This window comes from Somniosus microcephalus, chromosome 24 (genome assembly GCF_052327205.1).
Source record: "Somniosus microcephalus isolate GS21.2 chromosome 24, FLI_Smic_1.0, whole genome shotgun sequence".
NCBI classification, from domain to species: Eukaryota; Metazoa; Chordata; class Chondrichthyes; order Squaliformes; family Somniosidae; genus Somniosus; species Somniosus microcephalus.
In genome coordinates this window covers 34,550,455-34,574,328 of record NC_141010.1, presented here as the reverse complement: position 1 = coordinate 34,574,328, position 23,874 = coordinate 34,550,455, and the positions used below count along the sequence as shown (strand labels likewise).

Below are 23,874 nucleotides of genomic sequence, written 5' to 3'. Positions count from 1 at the left end.
CCTTGATCCCTTTATTAGCCTTAAGAAATATATCTAACTCCTCCTTGAATATATTTAATAAGTTGGCCTCAACTGCCTTCTGTGGTAGAGAATTCCACAGGTTCACCACTCTGGGTGAAGAAATTCCTCCTCATCTCAGTCCTAAATGGCTTACCCCTTATCCTTAGACTGTGACCCCTGGTTCTGTACTCCCCCGCCATCGGGAACATCCTTCCTGCACCTAGTCTGTCTAGTCCTGTTAGAATTTTATAAGTTTCAATGAGATCCCTTCTCATTCTTCTAAACTCTAGCGAATATAAGCCTAATCGACCCAATCTCTCTTCATAAGTCATTCCTGCCATCCCAGGTATCAGTCTGGTGAATCTTCGCTGCACTCCCTCCATGGCAAGAACATCCTTCCTCAGATAAGGCGACCAAAACTGCACACAATACTCAAGATGTGGTCTCACCAAGGCCCTGTACAACTGCAGCAAGACATCTTTGCTGCAGTTGTACAGGACCTTGGTGAGACCACACCTTGAGTATTGGCAGGTTTTAAATGGAAACGGGAAAGCTGGATGTAAAGAAAGTGGGAGCTACTGTTAAGGTCTGAAGTTATTAAAGTCAATGTTACGGCTGGAGGGCTGCAAAGTGCCTAATAGAAAGATTTCCATTTCAGATTTACCTGATTCACAGTCTTGTGCTGCCTTATTTTTTTCAACCAATTTTGTAAAGATTACTCTAGTAGATAAATTACCCAAAATGAAATGTCACGATTCAGGGACATGAAAATGCTAATACTTAAGAAAGTTATAATTGTGCTTTGATGCTGACCAGCGACAAGAAAAGATAAAATAATCAACACAATAACTCAAAAGAGACAGCTGGTTTACAGATAACTCTATAATGTAGTTTGTTTGCACGATTTACTGTCCAGTAAACCACTCGAAATTAGGCCTAATTATTGTTTTATAACATGTAATACAATATTGTACTGTTAATAGATTGGATTTAAACAAAATTGGAACAATGTAATCATATTTGGCAACATATCCCTATTCAGCAGCATTCACTTAATTTTCATAAAGTGATACAGAAACGAGTATAATTTAAATTTTTACAAATGACAGTTTAAAACATTTTAGAACGTTTATTCTGACGTGACTAATGCTGGTCTATTTCTGCCTTACTGCTGTTCCTATACAGCAGAGTAAATAGTCGGGCGCTAAGTAAAAGCAAAATGCTATCGGTAAATTCATGAAGGGTCTGGAATTGGTTGTTGAGGGCCGAGGTTAACAAGCATCCCAGCGTGGCATAATTATGCAGTTACAGAAATTGCCAAGTATCTGGGCCTGAGGTGGCTATCACAGCGCTACTTTGAGAGCAGGGTCACGCCTTCAGACCTTCACTTACAACAACAATTTACATTTATATAGCGCACTTAACCTAACAAAACGCCCCAAGGCAATTAACAAGAGCAATATCAACCACCAGTAATTAAGACAAATTACTGGTTTATAACAGGTAATACAAAATCAGCACAAAATTGATGCTTGTTACCCAACTGTGATGCCGTTGGGACAATATAATCCCAGAAGTTTCTAAAGTTACACCGATGTGTCACTGAGCCGAGTCATTCTTGTTTAAAGTAAGGCTGAGGTGTCATAGTTTATTTTCTGCTCACACATCATAAACCCAGCAATGCTTAGCTAATTCTGGAAGGGTCTGGAGTTCTGGGAGTGGAATATATTTCTATTTCAATTTTATTTGTCACATAGCCAAATACAACAAGTGAAATCCAGTCAGTGAAATGCTTTTTTCTTAACGAGCTGAGTGCACCAAGCAGTAAAGGACACTTAGCTGCCTGGTATGCACGGAGCCCGCAAGGACGGCAGCCATCTTCATCGGCGCCATCACAATAGGGTCCGCTCTCGCCTCGCTCCGCCTTTCCCGCACTCCTGCCCGACAATCTTCAGCTGCCGTGGTACCGACGTCCCGGGGCCTGCTTCTCCCTGGCTCCCCTTCCACCCGGTCTGACCTCCGAGCTTCCCGCGGTGTCCGACCTTCCAGGGCCTGCTTTTCCCGCCCTCGGTCCGCTGGCCGCCTCCCCTCCTACCGGTTCAACCTCCGAGCCTCCCGCCGAGGAGCTGCCGGCCGCCGTGCTACAGCGGGTCATCGTGGCCTCCATCGCAATAGCAACTGTGAACAGGATATCACCGCCATCGAGAGTTGCTGTCTCATCTGTCATTTCCACGACATTAAAATTAAGGTGGCCACTGACCTCCCGCTTAAACTTCACTGACGAGGTCTAGGCACAGCGGGAAACTGGTGGGCGAGCTGTGAAAAAAAGCATTGTTAAGTGGCTGTAAACAAGCCACTAATGATTTGAATTGGGTCCCCCGCCGCTGCTTGTCGGGTCTGCTCAGCGCTGGCGGACCCAACATTGTGAAGTGCAGGTGTGTGCGTTTTGACAGCAGGTTCCCGACCCGTCAATCATTTTAAGTTTCACAGCTGACCCACCACCAATCGGGTCCGCTGAGCGCTGGCAAAATCGTGGCCCTTGCGCACAAAAGCCAGGAAGTTAGGCTAAACCTATTCAAAACACTAGTTTGGCCCCAAAGGTTACAGAAGAGATTTACTAGAATGGTTCCAGGGATGAAGAATTACAGTTATGTGAATAGACTGGAAAAGCTGGGATTATTCTCCTGAGAGCAGGGAAGGCCAAGAGGAGATTTGATACAGGTGTTTAAAATTATTAAGGGTTTAGATTGAATAAATAAAGAGAAACGATTTCCAATGGCTGAAGGGTTGATAACCAGAGGGCACAGATTTAAATCGATTGGCAAAAGAACCAGGGGCGACAAGAGGAAAAACTTTTACGCACAAGTGGTTAGGATTTGGACTGCCTTATAGGGTAGCGGAGACAGATTCAATAGTCGCCTTCAAAAGGGAATTGGATAAATACTTGAGAAAAAATTGCAGTGGAATGGGACTAACTGGATTGCCCTTCGAAAGAGCTGGTGCAGACCCAATGGTCGACATTGATAGAGATTAATTGCTATGATTAAGTCAACAACTCAATTATTGTATCATGTGATAACCAGGATGGCAGAAGGCAAACGAGATGGGCCTTAGTTGATGTGTATATGGACTTTCAAAAGGCGTTTGATAAAGTACCATATATTAGGCTTGTTAACAAAATTGAAGCCCACAGGATAAAAGAGGCAGCAGCAGCATGGATACAAAATTGGCTAAGGGATAGAAAACAGAGTTGCGGTGAACGGCTGTATTTCAGACTGGAGGGAAGTATATAATGGTGTTCCCCAGGGTTCAGTAATGGCCCACTGCTGGTGTTGACCACTCAACCTTCTCTTCTCCAGTGAGAACATGTCCAATTTACACAATCGCTCCTCATAATTTAATCCCTCAATCTTTCTGGTTGCTCTCCTCTGTATCCTTTCAATAGCTGCAATATCCTTTTGTACTGTGGTGAGCAGAACTGTTTACAGTATTCTAAGCGGTTGCACCAATAATTTATAAAGTGGCAGGATTACCTCACAATTTTAGCTCAATATTAACCTTTTAATAAATCCCAGCACCTGATTTGCTTTACACATTGCCGTCAAGCATTGTTGCAATACCTTCAATTTATTGTCAATCAGGACCCCCAGATCTCTTTCTGAGGTTTTATTACATTATGTACCCCCCACCCACTCCAGCAACAAGTTACCAGTGAATAATCTATTCAATACATTGTTAGTACAGGGATCCAACTGAATATCGAAAGCCAATGATATGCAAGTTTTGATCTTCCTAGCCTACTGTATACCTCAGGAATATAATTTAGATTTTCCAAAAATTACTGATGTGGCTTTAAGAATAAATTAGCATCCATTGCTATTGGTTCAATAAGGATGTTATTGAAGAATTTTAAAAGTCAGAGATTGCTTTCACCTTTCATTTTGACACTGGGATGGGCGGGTAGGACAGTGGTGGACCCTGGACAGCGTGGATTAGAACCTAGTTCTACTGCTTCTCTTCCCAATGGAAGTGATCTCACACTGCCATATCCCTAAAGGCAATTGATCCAGTGTGATCGATTGCTACAGCAAGCAGCAACTTCAATATTAGATTAGTAGGTTGCTGTGATTGTTTTTGGGCAGGAAGTTGCTCTGTTATCATTGGCCTCTTGCCCCACTTCCCCCACTCATGGCAGATGCTCAGGGAGCATTATGGGCATCTGTACCTTTTATGTTAATGACCTCATCGCCAGGATTTGAGGCTGGGTCAGACCAGTGGCTGGATGTCCCACCCCACCACACTTCACAGAGGAATGAAGCTGGAAAAATTTCACCCTTTGGCACATACCCGTGCTGTTTATATGGTTTCAGCTTTTCTTTGCCAGTATCCCAGCCACCCCCTTAAATCTCCTAAAACAAAAGCAGAAAATATGAGGCAACACTCAGCAGATCAATCAACATCTGGAGGAAACAAACAAGTTGCCATTTTAGGTCGCACCCTTTATCAGAGCAGGAAGAAGTAAAAGATGAGCGGCATTTTAAAAGGAACAGACAAAGGGGGATGAAAAAACAAACCGTAAGAGAGAGGAAGTAGAATGACCTGTAAAGTGTTTAAAAGGAAAACAAGTTAACACGATACAGTAGCACAGTTAAGAGACACTGAAAATGTGTGAATAGCTGAGGTGGTTGGGTGGATGAAGTTGGGATATGGCAGGTTTTAAATGGAAACGGGAAAGCTGGATGTAAAGAAAGTGGGAGCTACTGTTAAGGTCTGAAGTTATTAAAGTCATTGTTACGGCTGGAGGGGTGCAAAGTGCCTAATAGAAAGATTTCCATTTCAGATTTACCTGATTCACAGTCTTGTGCTGTCTATTTATTTTTCAACCAATTTTGCAAAGATTACTCACTCTAGTAGATAAATTACCCAAAATGAAATGTCACGATTCAGGGACATGAAAATGCTAATACTTAAGAAAGTAATAATTGTGCTTTGATGCTGACCAGCGACAAGGAAAGTTAAAATAACACAATAACTCAAAGAGACAGCTGGTTTACAGATAACTCTATAATGTAGTTTATTTGCACGATTTACTGTCCAATAAACCACTAGAAATTAGACCGAATTATTGTTTTATAACAGGTAATACAATATTGTACAGTTAATAGATTCGATGTAACAAAATTGGGACAATGTAATCATATTTGGCAACATACCACTATTCAGCATTGACTTAATTTTCATACAGAAACAAATATAATGATTACCATTCTTAGAAATTACATTTTAGAACATTTATTCTGACGTGACTAATGCTGGTCTATTTCTGCTTACTGCTGTTCCTGTACAGCGGAATAAATAGTCGGGCACTAAGTAAAAGCAAAATGCTATCAGGGTAAATTCATGAAGGGTCTGGAATTGGTTGTTGAGGGCTGAGGTTAACAAGCATCCCAGCGTGGCATAATTATGCAGTTACAGAAATTGCCAAGTATCTGGGCCTGAGATGGGAGAGTGTAAGTGCTGTGTGTCCTGGCTTTCAGAGCAGGGTCACGCCTTCAGACCTTCACTTACAACAACAATTTACATTTATATAGCGCACTTAACCTAGCAAAACGCCCCAAGGCGATTAACGAGCAATATCAACCACCAGTAATTAAGGCTAATTACTGGTTTATAACAGGTAAATACAAAATCAGCACAAAATTGATGCCTGTCACCCAACTGTGATGCCGCTGGGACAATATAATTCCAGAAGTTTCTAAAGTTACACCGATGTGTCACTGAGTCAAGTCATTCTTGTTTAAAGTAAGGCTGGGGTGTCATAGTTTATTTTCTGCTCACGTGTCATACACCCAGCAATGTTCAGCTAATTCTGGAAGTGTCCGGTGTTCTGGGAGTGGAATATATAAGGCGGGTGTTCTGAGTGCTGCAGCAGATCAGAGACTGAAGACTGGGAGTTCACATCAGTCGTGTTTGAGAGAAGTGATTGAAGAGGCAGAGACAATGCTGAGCTGTCGGGCTTTCCACCCTTCACGTGTGCGCCAGCAGCCTGTGTACACATTGTGGCCTGTTCCACACACGGTCTTTGAGCCGTTTGAATGCAACATGTGGAAACAGGTGGAAGAAGCGAGAAAGACCATGAACTTCATCAATCGAGTTCTTGAGGAGCTGGCAAAAGAATTTTGGGAGGAAAGACCGAGAAATCAGGACACCAGACCTGATGACAATGAAGAAGGTAAAAGCCAATCAGAGGGCAAGGATGGAGATGCCTTTTCTCTGTCCCTGGATGTCCAGCGGTTCTCCCCGGAGGAACTGAAGGTGAAAGTACTTGGAAGAAAAGTGCTGGTGACAGGAAAACACGAGAAGAAAAGTGATGATGGGAGCAGCTCTTACAGCTACAAATATGAAGAGTTCAGGAGAGAATTTCAGCTGCCAGAAGATGTCGATGCTCAAGCTCTTAACTGCTGTTTGTCACAGGACGGTCGGTTAAAGATTCAAGCCCCACGCCTGGCACTGCCAGCTGTGAATGAACGAAACATCCCCATCAACATCACCTCTGATACAACAACCTCCCCCCGGCTAAATCCAGGCAAAGAGGCCCAGGAACAGGACAGTGGAAAGGATGAGGGGAGCAAGAAAGAGGCAGAAGCAAAAAAGGACTCTTAACACTCATTTACAATGAATTTTTGTAGTTATAAAAAATAATTAAAATATTGCCAGAAGTGAGCTTCTCAGAAATTGATGTCATAATGTTGAATGTCTGATATTGTTCAATGTCTCATTACTGTGGATAACTAGATTATTTTTTTCGATATGTTAGAACAATGAAACTTGCAGAAAAGTAATGGTCTATGATTCAATTTGTTAACTTATTAAAATTTAAATTCTACTTGTCTGTGGCTACAGGTGTTTCATTGAGTTTTACAGCTCAGAGGGAGACCATTCAGCCCATCGTGCTGCAGGGGTAATCACACCATCTCACAACGAGCAGCAACTGAAGCTTGTGTCCAAAATATTCCTTCCGGGTAGTGAATGATTGTGACCTTTTTCACTTGGATTCTGTTTAATGTAGAATTCAAACAAGTTTGTAGGTATACTTAACTCTGGTCAGGAATCTGGGCAAGGCGAGCATGTTAAATTCTCAAAAGAAAGGAGAGCGTAGCTACCAACTTTCATCAATTGTATATAAAATATTAAATGATGTCGATAACATACACCTAAAATATTATTTAAAGGTAAACTAGGAAAGTGGGACCAGTAGGACAAGAAATTAAATTAGTAAAAAGTAAATTAAAAACAGATACCAGGATAAACCTCTTCACTTAGAGAATGAATAATGTTTGCAATAATCTGCCAGGCAGCGATGTAGAGGCAACATAATTAGAGATGCTTAAAATACAGCTGGATGCTGTAATCGGAGAGCTTGAGCACTGCAGGACTGAGCTTCAATGGGTTAATCTCAACCTACAGACCACTCAGAGTGAAATATCAGAAGGGTCATAAAATTTTAAGACATCCCTGATTTGTTGATCAAACTCTCACATGTCTGCAGAAATTTTTTCAGAAAATCTTTTTTGAGTTTTGGATTCTAGGGGAATCAAGGGATGGGGATCAGGCGTGAAAATGGAGTTGAGGTCGAAGATCATCTTATTGAATGGCGGAGCAGGCTCGAAGGGCCATATGGCCTACTCCTGCTCCTAATTCTTATGAGTTGGGGACTGACCGAAACAAAGGGGGGGAAATTCAGTTGGTTAGCGCCTGGCGGGGGCGCTAACTGGGTGCTGATGCAGTAGCGCCGGGGCGATACGAATCCAGCGGCACACGGCAAATCTGGCCCCCCCCCATAGCGCCGCCGCTAACAGTTTCTGCCAGGGACTTCAACGCTAGGCATATCGTGACGTCAGTGAGCGTACAACGCTCACTGGGTGCCTGATCTGCAAAATGCATTTTCGCCCCCTGCCTTAGCCCCTCGCCCCGACAGGGAGAGGAGGCATCAAGCAGGTGGATGCCAGCTCCGGGGGCGGTATTTAAAGGTATCCTCAGTAATGAGTCGCAGCTGTCTGGCTAGTGCTGTTTCACTGCTTCCTTGTCAGTTTGACATTGTGAAACCGATTCATTCAGTCATTTCAAGGTATCAGGAGTGTTGTGGCTATTAACAATTAGTTATATTTTTTCTCACAACAAATCAAAGTGCTACACTTGGTTACATTAATGGGGGCTGTAGTGGCAGTCGACCTCGCCCTCCAGGATCTACGGTGGAGGGAACGAGAAAGATTGGAACATGTGGCCAGAGGGAGGAGACGGGCCATGATGGCTCTCAACAAGAGGCCTTACCCTCCGAGGCTATTCCGAGAGCACTTCTCTTACCTCCAATTAAGCGAGGAGCAGTGTATTAGAAGGCTCCGCTTCAGCAAGGAGGTGGTCACAGAATTCTGCCACCTCCTGGAACCAGACCTCGAGCCTCAGACCAGGGCGACCATGGCTCTCTCAGTGACAGTCAAGGTTACCGTCGCCCTCAATTTCTTCGCCTGCGGATCCTTCCAGTCTGCAACAGGAAACATAGCTAACATCTCACAGTTTGCCGTCCATTGTTGCATCCGGGAGGTCACAGAGGTTCTCTGCAGTAGGAGAAGGGATTACATTTCCTTCCCCATCACCAGAGAGAAGCAGGACAAACGTGCACGTGGCTTTGCCAGGATAGCGGGCTTCCCCATGGTACAGGGCACCATTGACTGCACCCATGTGGCTTTGTGGGCACCGCATAACAATTCTGAGATTTTCTGTAACCACAAAGGCTACCACTCACTTAATGTGCAGTTGGTGTGCGACCACAGACAGCTAATCCTCAATGTCAATGCCCGCTATCCTGGCAGCAGCCACGATGCCTTCATCCTGCGCCAGACCGGTGTGCCAGGACTCTTCCAGCCACCACGTCAAGCTCGTGGCGGGCTGCTCAGAGACAAAGGCTATCCGCTCTCCACCTGGCTCATGACTCCCCTCCGCAACTTCAACACTCCTGCCCAGCAGTCATATACAAACATAAAAGATAGGAGCAGGAGTAGGCCATTTGGCCCTTTGAGCCTGCTCCGCCATTCAATGAGATCATGGCTGATCATCCAAATTCAGTACCCTGTCCCTGCCTTCTCCCCATACCCCTTGATCCCTTTAGCCTTAAGAAATATATCCAACTCCTTCTTGAATATATTTAATGAATTGGCCTCTACTGCCTTCTGTGGTAGAGAATTCCACAGGTTCACCACTCTCTGGGTGAAGAAATTCCTCATCTCTGTCCTAAATGGCCTACCCCTTATCCTTAGACTGTGACCCCTGGTTCTGGACTCCCCGACCATCGGGAACATCCTTCCTGCATCTAGTCTGTCCAGTCCTGTCAGAATTTTATAAGTTTCAATGAGATCCCCTCGCATTCTTCTAAACTCCAGCGAGTAACATAGACATAGAAGATAGGAGCAGGAGTAGGCCATTCGGCCCTTTGAGCCTGCTCCGCCATTCAATGAGATCATGGCTAATCATCCAAATTCAGTACCCTGTCCCTGCCTTCTCCCCATATCCCTTGATCCCTTTAGCCTCAAGAAATATATCCAACTCTTTCTTGAATATATTTAATGAACTGGCCTCCACCGCCCTCTGTGGCAGAGAATTCCACAGGTTCACCACTCTCTGGGTGAAGAAATTCCTCCTCATTTCAGTCCTAAATGGCTTACCCCTTATCCTTAGACTATGACCCCTGGTTCTGGACTCCCCAGCCATCAGAAACATCCTTCCTGCATCTAGTCTGTCCAGACCTGACAGAATTTTACAGGTTTCGATGAGATCCCCTCTCAATCTTCTAAACTCCAGTGAGTATAAGCCCAATCGACACAATCTCTCCTCATACGTCATTCCTGCCATCCCAGGTATCAGCCTGGTGAATCTTCGCTGCACTCCCTCCATGGCAAGAACGTCCTTCCTCAGGTAAGGTGACCAAAACTGCACACAATACTCAAGGTGCGGTCTCACCAAGGCCCTGTACAACTGTAGCAAGACATCCTTGTTCCTGTACTCGAACCCTCTTGCTGCGAAGGCCAACATACCATTTGCCTTCTTAACCGCCTGCTGCACCTGCATGCTTACCTTCAGCGACTGGTGCACAATAACACCCAGGTCTCTTTGCACTTCCCCTTCTCCCAATCTATTGCCATTCAAATAATAATCTGCCTTCCTGTTTTTGCCACCAAAGTGGATAACCTCACATTTATCCACATTATAGTGCATTTGCCATGTTTCTGCCCAATCACCCAACCTGTCCAAATCGTACTGGAGTTTCCCGACATCCTCCTCACAGCTTACCCTCCCACCCAGCTTTGTGTCGTCTGCAAATTTGGAGATATTACATCCAATTCCCTCGTCCAGATCATTAATATATATTGTGAACAGCTGGGGTCCTAGGACCGATCCTTGCGGTACCCCACTAGTCACTGCCTGCCACTCGGAAAACGACCCGTTTATTCCAACTCTTTGCCTTCTGTCCGCCAACCAGTTCTCTATCCAAGTCAATACCTTGCCCCCAATCCCATGTGCCTTAATTTTGCACGCTAATCTCTTATGTGGGACCTTATCGAAAGCCCAGTCGTCCCAATCTCTCCTCATACGTCATTCCTGCCATCCCAGGTATCAGCCTGGTGAATCTTCGCTGAACTCCTTCCATGGCAAGAACATCCTTCCTCAGATAAGGCGACCAAAACTGCACACAATACTCAAGATGTGGTCTCACCAAGGCCCTGTACAACTGCAGCAAGACATCCTTGTTCCTGTACTCGAACCCTCTCGCTACGAAGGCCAACATACCATTTGCTTTCTTAACCGCCTGCTGCACCTGCATGCTTACCTTCAGCCAATGAGAGCCATGTCGCCACGAGGAACATCATCGAGCAGACCATCGGGGTTCTCAAGCAACGGTTCCACTGCCTTGACCGCTCGGGAGGAGCCCTCCAGTACTCGGCTGAGAGGGTGTCCCATTTTGTGGTGGGCTGCTGCATGCTCCACAACTTGGCCATCATGAGGGCCCAGCCTTTGCCCCCAGGGATTGCAGGACCACCTCAGGAGGAGGAAGAGGGAGAGGAGGAGGAAGAGGAAGATGAGGAGAAAGAGGAGGAGGAGGAGAAACAGGAGCGAGGGAGGAGGCAGCCACTCAATCGGCCTTCCAGAAGGGCAGTCCATGACCACTTCATCAGACTGCGGTTCCAATAAATTAAATCCCAGATCCCTGTTGTTCACCACATTCCCATCATTCCATCCCTGTTACAGGCCATATCACAGCGCAAAGCTGAAATGCGAGACACCACAAAATAACCCAAACTGAATTAATAAATTTATCAATAATTAGTGAACACATATTTAGAACAACAGTATTACCTATTCACCCTTGTGCAATCCTTTATTGCCTCTTGTTACTTTGCCATGGCCTACTCTAGTGCTCCTACGAAGTGTTGGCCCAGTGGCTGCAGAACGGCTGGTGGAAGGCTGCTGAGTGCCTGTGTGGGAGACTTCAGATGGCCTTGCAGAACGCCCTTGACCAGCTCTGGGCCTGGAAGGCCCGGCTGTAGACTGCACCACCTCAGCATGGGCGGCAGCAGTCTGGACTGGCTGGATGACAGGCAGCGACAAGGACAATGGCAGAGTGCCAGTGGTGGGAGCAGGAATGCTGTCATCCTGAGAGAGAACAACAGGTTCCTGCTCCACTCCCCCAGGGCAGCACCTCAGCATCCCTAGCAATCTGTTGCAGCACAGATTGCTGGCCTGCTGCGACACCATAAAATCCCCGGTTGATGGTGGTAGACCCAGCCATGATGGCAGCAGTCAGAGCTTGCGTTGCATCAAGCTGAGATTGCATGAAATCAGTCTGAGATTGGATGGCACCAAGCATAGACTGCATTACAGCACTAAGACGTTGCGTGGCTTCCGCCTGTGCTGCAATGGAAGCTGCCAGATCGCCCATCACACATGGCATCAGGTCTGGGTCGCCACCGTCTCTCTGGGAGTCTACCATCCTTTGCAGACTGGAAACGATGGGCTCCATGGTGTGCGCAGAGCCTTGTGCAATGTTGGAGGCAGACTCCTCCTTGCTCCTTATCATTGCAGAGAGGCTCTCGGGCACCCTTGCCATTGCACCTATCATCTCCGTGTGCATGCCCATCACCCTTCTTCTAAAGGCCTCCCCATCAGGGTTCTCATTTGAGTCCTGTGCATCAGAACTCGCGCGCGAACTTGCCCTCCGGGGAGCTGGCCCCTGAGCTACCCTTTTCACCTGGCCTTGCTGCACCCCGCTCGTCCCCGGTGCCTCACCCTGTGCAGATTCCGCTACTATACTAGCCTCTAAAGAATGCGTAGTGCCAGTATCTGAGCTGGTACCTGCGGGTGAGACATGCAGTGATGCGGTGTGCTCTTCCTCCTTCTCTTCTACCTCGCTCTCTATGGTGCCCTCAGGGACAGGCTGCTCAGGTGCTTGCTCATTATCTGAAAGCATAAAGGCACAAGATTCGGGTTAAGGTGAGGGGAGGGGGCCTGGAAGGGAGAAATTAATGCATACAGCATGATTAGCTGGAAAGTGCAAAAGGCTTCTGGGGTGAGGGGGAAGTGGGATGTGAGAAGAAGGAGTAGGGATGAACATACTGTTGTTGTTTCCAAGGGGGTCAACGTCACCTGTGGCCACGGGGCCCACCACCTGGCGCCCAATAATCTGCAGCACTTGAGTCTCTAGCTCAGACAGTGGATGGGTGTCAGCTTGTCCCCCACCTTTGTGCTCCTGCTCTCTCCTGTTGTGAGCCACCTTGGCCTGCAAGAGAAAGGAAAGTGTGTGAGTGAGTGTGGAGCAATGTTTTTGGGTGATGTGCCTCCCATAGTTGAGTAGCTGTTGTTGTGTGCAAGGTGTGAGATGTGGGTATGACTGCGGAGATAGGGTGGGGCAAGGCCACAGAAGCATTTGAAAAACAAAGTTTAGGACCTTAAAAGCAATGTGTTGTGGGATAGGGAGTCAGTGTAGGTCAGCAAGGATGGTGGTGACGGGTAACTGGTGTGTAAAATAATATACATGGCTGAATTGTGGACAAGTTGGAGTTTATGGGATGGGAGGGCAGCAAACAGGGCATTGGATAAATTGAGGCTAAAGGTAACAAGAAGTTAAATGAGGGGTTTAGGAGCTGTGGGACTGAGGCAGGCGATGTTTATAGTTGGAAGTGAGTGGCCCTGGTGACAGGAAGTTCAGTTCGAAGCCCAGCCAATGTCAAGGACAAAATTAATTCCCACTTGGAGAAGCTTGGGTTAATAGGAGACAGCCAGCGTGGATTTGTTAAAGGAAAATCGTGTCTGACTAACCTGATTCAGTTCTTTACTGAAGTAACAGAGAAGGTTGATGAAGGTAGTGCAGTAGATATTGTACGGATAGACCTTTAAAGGGCATTTGATAAAGTATCAGGTACTGACAGAGTGACATCACAGATGGGAGGAGCCTACCTGGGGCTCTGCTTCAGATGATTTTGTTTTAATATAATAAATGGAATAGAGGATCTTTTGTCTTCCTAAATTCTCAGTTTGTTTCAACGGCTCAGTTGAATTCTCAGTATCTTTGCCTCCCAATAAAAAAGCAGAAAGTGACTGAAACAGGACATCATTCAGACATGGAGTTCTCCATTCCCCTTCACACCAGACCTTATCAAAAATGTGTTTAAGAAAATGGGCATTTGTGTTAACGCATTCTCGGAAACTGAGTAACAAGAGAGAATCATGAAATATTTTCATTTAATTAGAAAAGCTAATTTTAAGACGTGGGGCAGGGGTGGAGGAAGCATGAATAGAGATAGCATCAAATTTCAAACCAGCCATAGCACAAAGAATTACACTGGGCTAAAGGGTGGGAACAATCGGGAATTAGATCCACTAAAAGCTGCCTGAGATAAGGGACTCAGCGGGGCATCCCCGAGAAAATAAATATCTTCCTGCTCACATCAGGTGAAACATCAGCCTGTCTTGGAGTCAGTGTTCAGCTGGAATTTTCTGCAAATAACAAATTATTTATCGTGATAGACTTTTAAACAGCATCAAACTGTAAATTCTGACTACAATAAACTGTCCATGGAACATCTCCAGACTGCAGGAATGTGAAGACCATCACTCCATCATCTCGGAATACTGGACAGCAACACATTACCATAGCAACGCACCCTGGCTAATTAAACAGAAAACAAGGGAACTAATGGCCCTCTATGGGGTAGAATCAGAACGGCATTTAATTTAAATCAAACTGATCAGAATTTCACTCTTTCTGATCGCTGCTCTGTTGTTGATAAATGTCACTTTAACCTTTTGAAAATGACTGAAAATCGCAGAGCTAGTAATCCCCTGACCGACTCCTCATTATCTCACAATGTTAGTTTATATTTCATTAATTTTAACACTTCGATTTCTTAGCAAACACCCCTTTACCACACAGTCGCTGCCTTCTGCCGGGCTGTCAATCATTTGCACCTCCCCTCTGTGCTGTCACTGGGTGAGGACATTCCAGGAGTCTCTGGAATTGCGCCAGTGGGTGTCACTGAATCCCAGTCATTCTTGCTTAAAGCAAGGCTGAGATGAGATGTCAGTTATTTTCTGCCCACGTGTCATAAACCCAGCAGTGTTTAGCTAATTCGGAAAGTGTCGAGTTCTGGGAGTGGAATATATAAGGCGTGTGTTCTGAGTGCTGCAGCAGATCAGAGACTGAAGACTGGGAGTTCACATCAGTCGTGTTTGAGAGAAGTGATTGAAGAGGCAGAGACAATGCTGAGCTGTCGGGCTTTCTACCCTTCACGTGTGCACCAGCAGCCTGTGTACACATTGTGGCCTGTTCCACACACGGTCTTTGAGCCGCTTGAATGTAACATGTGGAAACAGGTGGAAGAAGCGAGAAAGAGCAGGAACTTCATCAATCGAGTTCTCGAGGAGCTGGCAAAAGAATTTTGGGAGGAAAGACCGAGAAATCTGAACAATGGACCTGATGATAATAAAGAAGGTAACAGCCAATCAGAGGGCGAAGATGGAGATGCCTTTTCTCTGTCCCTGGATGTCCAGCAGTTCTCCCCGGAGGAACTGAAGGTGAAAGTACTTGGAAGAAAAGTGCTGGTGACAGGAAAACACGAGAAGAAAAGTGATGATGGGAGTGGCTCTTACAGCTACAAATATGAAGAGTTCAGGAGAGAATTTCAGCTGCCAGAAGATGTCGATGCTCAAGCTCTTAACTGCTGTTTGTCACAGGACGGTCGGTTAAAGGTTCAAGCCCCACGCCTGGCACTGCCAGCTGTGAATGAACGAAACGTCCCCATCAACATCACCTCTGATACAACAACCTCTCCCCGGCTAAATCCAGGCAAAGAGGCCCAGGAACAGGACAGTGGCCTGGTTGTCGAGAACAAGACACAGGCTGAAAGGAATGAGGACTGTTGATACTCATTTACAGTGAACATTTGCCACATGTCACAGAGCAATTGTACACAGGTGGAAATGAGATTCAAGTAAATTTATGTGAAACTGAGAATGTGAATCATTCTGTATGTCTGAAAAATCCTTTCTGTTCCAAAATGATATCTTTTCTTGAATGAGTGTTGTATTTAATTTGTATATTGTGGGAATAAAGTACAAATCTCCGAATGGCCTCCTCTGATGCTGTATGATTCTATATTTATCGGTCATTTATTATATTTTTGCTGTATTTGCGAATCTCATATTAAAATATATAATTTCTTTCTAAACTCATCACAGCTTTATTTTCTACTAATTCATATTTTTTTTTAATTATTATTTCTGTTTATACAGAAAGCAAGAATTGTCATTGAGAGAGCACCTTACATGTACTCAGGATATCCCAAAGTGCTTCACAGCTAATTCAATATTTGTGAAGTGCAGTCATTGTAGCCAATTGCAGCAGCACATTTTACAACGAGCAATGACCCACAAACACAATGTGGTAAATGACCAGATAATCTGTTTCTGGTGGCTTTGTTTGAGGGGCAAATGTTGCCCAGGAATCCATGTGAACTCTGGAGCTGCTCTGTGAACAGGGTAATGAGATCTTTTACTTCCAATCAAGAGGGCTGATGGGACTTGAGTTTACTGTCCCATCTGAAAGAGGGCGCCTCCCACAGCGCAGCGTTCCCTCACTGAAGTGTCAGCCTCAATTATGTGCTCAGGGCGATAGACTGGGGCTTGAACCCAACTCCTATTGGCTCAGGTGAGAGTGCCTGAGCCAAGACTGCCAACTAATTTAGATAATAATCTAGTTCTGCATTGGATACAACTGACAGCATGAATATAATGTAATTTATTCCCACAATATACAAATTAAAATACAACTCATTCAAGAAAAGATATCATTATGGAACAGAAGGGATTTTTCAGACATACAGAATGATTCACATTCTCAGTTTCACATAAATTTACTTGAATCTTATTTCCATATAGCAATGTGTGAAGTTTCTAGTGTATTATGATATTAAATTAGTAACCATGATGGCCCTACAATTAATGTTGATGTAAAGCTCCCAACTAGACTTTGCAACCCTCCCGGAATGACCAGGAGTTTCCTGGAATCGGGAATTCCGATCGCAAGCTCTGCTTCCATTGCTGCATGTTATCAGTAATCCCAATCATATTCATGCTGTCAGTTCTACCCTATGCAGATACTCATGTGAGGTGCTGTAACTAGTTACTGACTGTTAGCCTGGGGTTGGAGTCAGAACGAGGTTGAACCTTGTTAATTTTAATCAATCATTTCCCAGCCTTTTCCACAGCTGCTGAGTGCCAGCTTGGGCAGAGATTCCCAACCGGCCGGGGGGAATCAGGAATGGAGAGTGGGGGGGAGAGATGCAGTCTGGGGAATGAGGGCTCAGGAAGAGAGAGGGAGACTGGGGAATGGGGGCTCGGGGAGAGAGAGGGAGACTGGGGAATGGGGGCTCAGGGAGAGAGAGGGAGACTCGGGAATGTGGGCTCGGGGAGGGAGCGGGAGACTGGGGAATGGGGGCTCGGAGGGAGACTGGGGAATGGGGGCTCAGGGAGAGAGGGGCAGCCTGGGGAATTTGGGCTCGGGGAGAATGGGGGCTCAGGGAGTGATGGAGACTGGGGAGTCGGGGAGATGGAGACTATGGGAATAGCGGCTCGAAGAGAGAACAGGAGACTGGGGAATGGGAGCTCGGGGAGTGAGAGACCGGAGAATGGGGGTTTTGGGGAGAGGGAGACTGGGGAGTGGGGGTTTTGGGGCGAGGGAGACTGGGGAATGGGGGCTCGGGGAGAGAGGGGGCGCTGGGGAATGGGGGCTCGGGGAGAGAGGGGAGACTGGGGAATGGGGGCTCGGGGAGAGAGGGCAGACTGGGGAATGGGGGTTTTGGGGAGAGGGAGGCTGGGGAATGGGGGCTCGGGCAGAGGGAGACTGGGGAATGGGGGCTCGGGGAGAGAGGGGAGACTGGGGAATGGGGGTTTTGGGGAGAGGGAGGCTGGGGAATGGGGGCTCGGGCAGAGGGAGACTGGGGAATGGGGGCTCTGGCAGAAGGAGACTGGGGAATGGGGGCTCGGGGAGAGAGGGGAGACTGGGGAATGGGGGTTTTGGGGAGAGGGAGGCTGGGGAATGGGGGAGAGGGCAGAGGGAGACTGGGGAATGGGGGCTCGGGGAGAGAGGGGAGACTGGGGAATGGGGGTTTTGGGGAGAGGGAGGCTGGGGAATGGGGGCTTGGGCAGAGGGAGACTGGGGAATGGGGGCACGGGGGAGGGAGAGGGGGAATGGGGTGGGTGTGGGGACCAGCATTTGCCACAGACCGGGAGCAACAGCAGCAAGGTGGTGAGTGCGAGCGGCACTGAGTGAAGCGCAGCCAATAAAGGGCTCAGTGACACCTGGGGATTTTATTGTAGGTAAATAGTGAAAGATTGATTCCACTGGTAGGCACATGGGGAATTAGGGAACGGAACCCAAAAATTCTCACTGAAAGAAACAAGGGGGAAGGGAGGAGGAAGCTTTTTGAACTGAGGGCTATTAGACCGTGGGATCCTTCACCACACGTGGCTATTGAGGTAGAGACTAAAACATAATTTCCAAGGGAATGGGAGAAACATTGGACCATGTGATCAGATGTCACGTGATCTGGCATCACATGGCCAGATGTCATGTGATCAGAATGTCACTTGATCAAATCTCCAGGAATGCCTCGAACGAGAGTTGGAACCATACTCCCAACACCATAACTTGGAAAACGGCTAGTTGACAGTTTCCATAACACACACTAGTTTCCTATGAACTGCAACATGAAACTTTATTCCCTGCTGTGTTTGGCTAGTATAACAATTAAATATATTCCAGAGTTGCATTAAGTTGATATTCTGAGTTTACATTTTATACACTATTTAATATTTTGCTATTTGATCTCCTAAGGCATTGCTCACGTGTAGTCCGGGACCTGTGATACGGTTTCTGATGTTTTCCACTGTCCTACAGCAGCCTAAACACATGAGCAGTTCACCCGTTGCTGTAATACAGCAAATTTACTGAAGCAATATAACCACCGTCTGACACTGCAAAAAATATTACACAAGGCTCGATCAGGAGAGGGCACAGGTTTAAGGTGATTGGCAAAAGAACCAGAGGCGGCATGAGGAAAAAAACTTTTACACAACAAGTGGTTAGGATTTGGGTCGCACTGCCCGATAGGGCGATGGTTACCGATTCAATAGGAGCCTTCAAAAGGGAATTGGATAAATATTTGAGGGGGGAAAATTGCAGGGGTATGGGGAAAGAGCAGGGCAGTGGGACTAACTGGATTGCTCTTCAAAAGAGACAGCGCAGACACGATGGGCCGAATGGCCTCCTTCTGTGCTGTACTATTCTATGACTCTATGACTTCACCGATACTGAAAGATACAGGCCTCAAGGGTATAGGATTAGTAATACTATTTAATTAAAACTTTACGAAACATGCTTACACTGCAAGTAACATTGCTTTTCCTCCCAGTTATTTCTATTGAACTGAAAACCCCAATGAATCGGGTTATGACCATCCACTAAATGAATGGTGTACAGTCTGCTGCCTGTGTGGGAAGACAGGCTGTTATTGCTGGTCACTGTGAGGCTGCAGGGAATACCTCTGAGCACAGAGACGTACTCGGCTATTGGTGCAGTGGGTCTGTGCAATGTTGTGATATTTTTTACTGGATTGAGTTCAGTTTGAAGCAGATATTTACACATAGAATCCTTTTTCTACTTTTAAGTTAAACCAAATTAAAATGAGTGCCTTTACAGAGAGTGAAAGGAAGTAAGTGGCTAGTTTTTGAATTGTGTAATCTCATTATCTTTTTGCAAGTTAACAAGCTGAATCATAGACATCACTGTTCCAAAATGTTTATTGGTTCAATACATATATCAAAATAATCCACTCTAATGCAAATAACGGCACAGTGAACAATTTCAGACACACAAGATGAAAACAAGAATTAATTTTCAGCATTATGACTTCATATCATTGTCTTAAACTCATTTCTGCCTATAAACTTTCTTATATCTTACTAAATATCATTGCAAATGTGTCTTAAATGTCCTTTTTCACTTCCGCCTCTTTCTTGCTCCCCTCATCCTTTCCACTGTCCTGTTCCTGGGCCGCTTTGCTTTGATTTAGCCGGGCAGAGGTTGTTGTATCAGAGGTGTTGTTGATGGGGACCTTTCGTTCATTCACAGCTGGCAGTGCCAGGCGTGGGGCTTGAACCTTTAACCGACCGTCCTGTGATAAACAGCAGTTAAGAGCTTGAGCATCGACATCTTCTGGCAGCTGAAATTCTCTCCTGAACTCTTCATATTTGTAGCTGTAAGAGCCGCTCCCATCATCACTTTTCTTCTCGTGTTTTCCTGTCACTAGCACTTTTCTTCCAAGTACTTTCACCTTCAGTTCCTCCGGGGAGAACTGCTGGACATCCAGGGACAGAGAAAAGCCATCTCCATCCTCGCCTTCTGATTGGCTTTTACCTTCTTCATTGTCATCAGCTCTGTTGTTCTGATTTTTTGACCTTTGTTCCAACAATTCTTTTGCGAGCAGCTCATGCAGCCAATCCATGATCTTCCTGGATTCCACCACTGGTTTAAGCATGTTGTGTTCGAGCTGTTCAAAGACACTGTGTGGAACAGGCCTCAGAGTGTCTGCAGGCTGCTGGCACAGAAATGAAGGGTGGAAAGCCTGAAAGCTCAGCATCACGGCTGCTTTTTCTAAGTAGCACTTCTCTCAAACCCGAATGATGTCAACTCCAGGTCTTCAGCCTCTGATCTGCTGCGGCACCCAGAACACACGCCTTATATATTCCACCCCCAGCAATCCAGACACTTCCAGAATGAAGATTGCTGGGTTCATGTCATGTGAGCAGCAAAGAATGACTCCACCTCAACCTTGCTTTAAACAAGAATGACTTGGCCCAATGACACAGTGACACAATTCCAGAGACTTCCAGCATGTACTGACAGAGTGACATCACAGGTGGGAGGAGCCTACCTGGAGCTCTGCCTCAGATGAATTTGTTTTAATATAATAAGTGGAATCGAGGATCTTTATCTCCCTAAATTCTCAGTTTGTGATAACGGCTCAGTTGATTTCTCAGTTATTTTGCCTCCCAATGAAAAAGCAGAGAGTGACTTAAACAGGACATCATTCAGGCATGGAGTTCTCCATTGCCCTTCACACCAGATCTTATCGGAAATTTGTTTAAGAAAATTGGTGTTTGTGTTGTTAAAGCATTCAGGAAACTGAGTAACAAGTGTGAATCATGAGGATATATTTTTACTTATTTATGAAAACTACCTTCGAGACGTGAGGGGACAGAGGCGGGGAGGAAGCATGAATAGAGATTCAAGATCAAATTAGATCCACTAAAAGCTGCCTGAGATAAGGGACTCAGCGGGCTGGGCCCTCCACTGAGGGGGGCATCCCCGAGAAAATAAATATCTTCCTGCTCACATCTGGAAAAACATCAGCCTGTCTTGGAGTCAGTGTTCAGCTGGAATTTTCTTTAAATAACTAAAAGTGTATCATGATAAATAATTAAACAGCATCAAACTGTGTAATTTCTGATTACAATAAACTGTCCATGGAACATCTCCAGACTGCAGGAATGTGACGGCCATCACTTCATCATCTCGGGATACTGGACAGCAACACACTACCATAGCAACGCACCTTGGCAAATTAAACAGAAAACAGGGGAACTAATAATGGCCCTCTATGGGGTAGAATCTGAACGGTATTTAATTTAAAACAAACTGATCAGAATTTCACTCTTTCTGATCACTCTGCTCTGTTGTTGATAAATGTCACTTTAACCTTTTGAAAATGACTGAAAATAGCAGAGCTAGTAATCCCCTGACCGACTCTTCATTATCTCACAATGTTAGTTTATATTTCATTAATTTTAACACTTCTACTTCTTAGCAAACACCCCTTTACCACACAGTCGCTATCTTCTGCCAGGCTGTCAATCATTTGCCCCTCCCCTCTGTGCTGTCACTGGGTGAGGACATTCCAGGAGTCTCTGGAATTGTGCCAGTGGGTGTCACTGAATCCCAGTCATTCTTGTTTAAAGCAAGGCTGAGATGAGACATCAGTTATTTTCTGCCCACATGTCATAAACCCAGCAATGTTTAGCTAGTTCTGGAAGAGTCTGGAGTTCTGGGAGGGGAGTATATAAGGCGGGTGTTCTGAGTGCTGCAGCAGATCAGAGACTGAAGACTGGGAGTTCACATCAGTCGTATTTGAGAGAAGTGATTGAAGAGGCAGAGACAATGATGAGCTGTCGGGCTTTCCACGCTTCACGTCTGTGCCAGCAGCCTGTGTACACATTGTGGCCTGTTCCACACACAGTCTTTGAGCCGCTTGAATGTAACAGGTGGAAACAGGTGGAAGAAGCGAGAAAGAGCAGGAACTTCATCAATCGAGTTCTCGAGGAGCTGGCAAAAGAATTTTGGGAGGAAAGACCGAAAAATCGGAACAATGGACCTGATGATAATGAAGAAGGTAAAAGCCAATCAGAGGGCAAAGATGGAGATGCCTTTTCTCTGTCCCTGGATGTCCAGCGGTTCTCCCCGGAGGAACTGAAGGTGAAAATACTTGGAAGAAAAGTGCTGGTGACAGGAAAACACGAGAAGAAAAGTGATGATGGGAGCGGCTCTTACAGCTACAAATATGAAGAGTTCAGGAGAGAATTTCAGCTGCCAGAAGATGTCGATGCTCAAGCTCTTAACTGCTGTTTGTCACAGGACGGTCGGTTAAAGGTTCAAGCCCCACGCCTGGCACTGCCAGCTGTGAATGAACGAAACGTCCCCATCAACATCACCTCTGATACAACAACCTCTCCCCGGCTAAATCCAGGCAAAGAGGCCCAGGAACAGGACAGTGGCCTGGTTGTCGAGAACAAGACACAGGCTGAAAGGAATGAGGACTGTTGATACTCATTTGCTGTGAACTTTTGCCACACGTCACAGAGCAATTGTACACAGGTGGAAATGAGATTCAAGTAAATTTATGTGAAACTGAGAATGTGAATCATTCTGTATGTCTGAAAAATCCTTTCTGTTCCAAAATGATATCTTTTCTTGAATGAGTGTAGTATTTTAATTTGTATATTATGGGAATAAAGTACAAATCTCTGAATGGCCTCCTCTGATGCTGTATGATTCTATATTGATCGGTCATTTATTATATTTTTCTTGTATTTGCGAATCTCATATTAAAAGATATAATTTCTTTCTAAACTAATCTCAGCTTTATTTTCTACTAATTCATATTTTTTAAAAATTATGATTTCTGTTTATAAAGAAAGCAAGAATTGTCATTGAGAGAGCACCTTACATGTACTCAGGATATCCCAAAGTGCTTCACAGCCAATTCAATCTTTGTGAAGTGCAGTCATTGTAGCCAATTGCAGCAGCACATTTTACAACGAGCAATGACCCACAAACACAATGTGGTAAATGACCAGATAATCTGTTTCTGGTGGCTTTGTTTGAGGGGCAAATGTTGCCCAGGAATCCATGTGAACTCTGGAGCTGCTCTGTGAACAGGGTAATGGGATCGTTTACTTCCACTCAAGAGGGCTGATGGGACTTGAGTTTACTGTCCCATCTGAAAGAGGGCGCCTCTCACAGCGCAGCATTCCCTCACTGAAGTGTCAGCCTCAATTATGTGCTCAGGGCGATAGACTGGGGCTTGAACCCAACTCCTTCTGGCTCAGGTGAAAGTGCCTGAGCCAAGACTGCCAACTAATTTAGGTAATACTAGTTCTGCATTGGATAGCACTGACTCTAAGGATAAGGGGTAAGCCATTTAGGCCTGAGATGAGGAGGAATTTCTTCACCCAGAGAGTGGTGAACCTGTGGAATTCTCTACCAGAGAAGACAGTTGAGGCCAATTCATTAAATATATTTTAGAAGGAGTTAGATATATTTCTTAAGGCTAAGGGGATCAAGGGATATGGGGAGAAGGCAGGGACAGGGCACTGAATTTGGATGATCAGCCATGATCGCATTGAATGGGGAGCAGGCTCGAGGGGCCAAATGGCCTACTCCTGCTCCTATCTTCTATGTTTCTATGACAGTGTAGGAACTGGGGTTCCTAGTCGAAGAATTGAGATCGGCTCAGAAATCAAAAACAATAACATTTAATGAACAAACGAAGCTGTACAGGAAACTGTAGGATACAATGCAAATAGGTCTGGTCTGCTTGAAAGCCTCTCTGGAAACTGCTAGAAGGTTCCGAGCTCTGACGTCATCACGTTCTTCCCGCCGTTGAGAGATCACATGATGGACGGCATGACGTCATCACGCGGAGTACAGGA

General features: G+C 45.6%; 4 protein-coding genes across 4 annotated transcripts; 3 read left to right on the top strand and 1 right to left on the bottom strand.

Moving 5' to 3' along the window:
- The first annotated feature begins 5,922 nt into the window (after positions 1 to 5,922).
- On the top strand, positions 5,923 to 6,890 carry LOC147101225 (heat shock protein beta-11-like). The gene has a single exon (XM_085966478.1). The coding sequence runs from the start codon at positions 6,001 to 6,003 to the stop codon at positions 6,661 to 6,663; it is 663 nt and encodes a 220-aa protein (XP_085822604.1). The 5' UTR covers positions 5,923 to 6,000; the 3' UTR covers positions 6,664 to 6,890.
- Positions 6,891 to 14,649: 7,759 nt separating this feature from the next.
- Positions 14,650 to 15,776, top strand: LOC147101224 (heat shock protein 30C-like). The gene has a single exon (XM_085966476.1). The coding sequence runs from the start codon at positions 14,809 to 14,811 to the stop codon at positions 15,469 to 15,471; it is 663 nt and encodes a 220-aa protein (XP_085822602.1). The 5' UTR covers positions 14,650 to 14,808; the 3' UTR covers positions 15,472 to 15,776.
- Positions 15,777 to 19,391: 3,615 nt separating this feature from the next.
- LOC147101223 (heat shock protein 30C-like) lies at positions 19,392 to 20,474 on the bottom strand. The gene has a single exon (XM_085966475.1). The coding sequence runs from the start codon at positions 20,244 to 20,246 to the stop codon at positions 19,593 to 19,595; it is 654 nt and encodes a 217-aa protein (XP_085822601.1). The 5' UTR covers positions 20,247 to 20,474; the 3' UTR covers positions 19,392 to 19,592.
- A 1,271-nt stretch (positions 20,475 to 21,745) lies between these two features.
- LOC147101222 (heat shock protein 30C-like) lies at positions 21,746 to 22,792 on the top strand. Its single transcript, XM_085966474.1, has one exon. It carries the CDS (start codon positions 21,824 to 21,826, stop codon positions 22,484 to 22,486), a length of 663 nt encoding a protein of 220 aa, XP_085822600.1. The 5' UTR covers positions 21,746 to 21,823; the 3' UTR covers positions 22,487 to 22,792.
- Positions 22,793 to 23,874: the final 1,082 nt, after the last annotated feature.

Coding starts and splice junctions, on each gene's coding strand:
- LOC147101222 (XM_085966474.1), top strand. CDS start 21,824: ATGATGAGCTGTCGGGCTTTCCACGCTTCACGTCTGTGCCAGCAGCCT.
- LOC147101223 (XM_085966475.1), bottom strand. CDS start 20,246: ATGCTGAGCTTTCAGGCTTTCCACCCTTCATTTCTGTGCCAGCAGCCT.
- LOC147101224 (XM_085966476.1), top strand. CDS start 14,809: ATGCTGAGCTGTCGGGCTTTCTACCCTTCACGTGTGCACCAGCAGCCT.
- LOC147101225 (XM_085966478.1), top strand. CDS start 6,001: ATGCTGAGCTGTCGGGCTTTCCACCCTTCACGTGTGCGCCAGCAGCCT.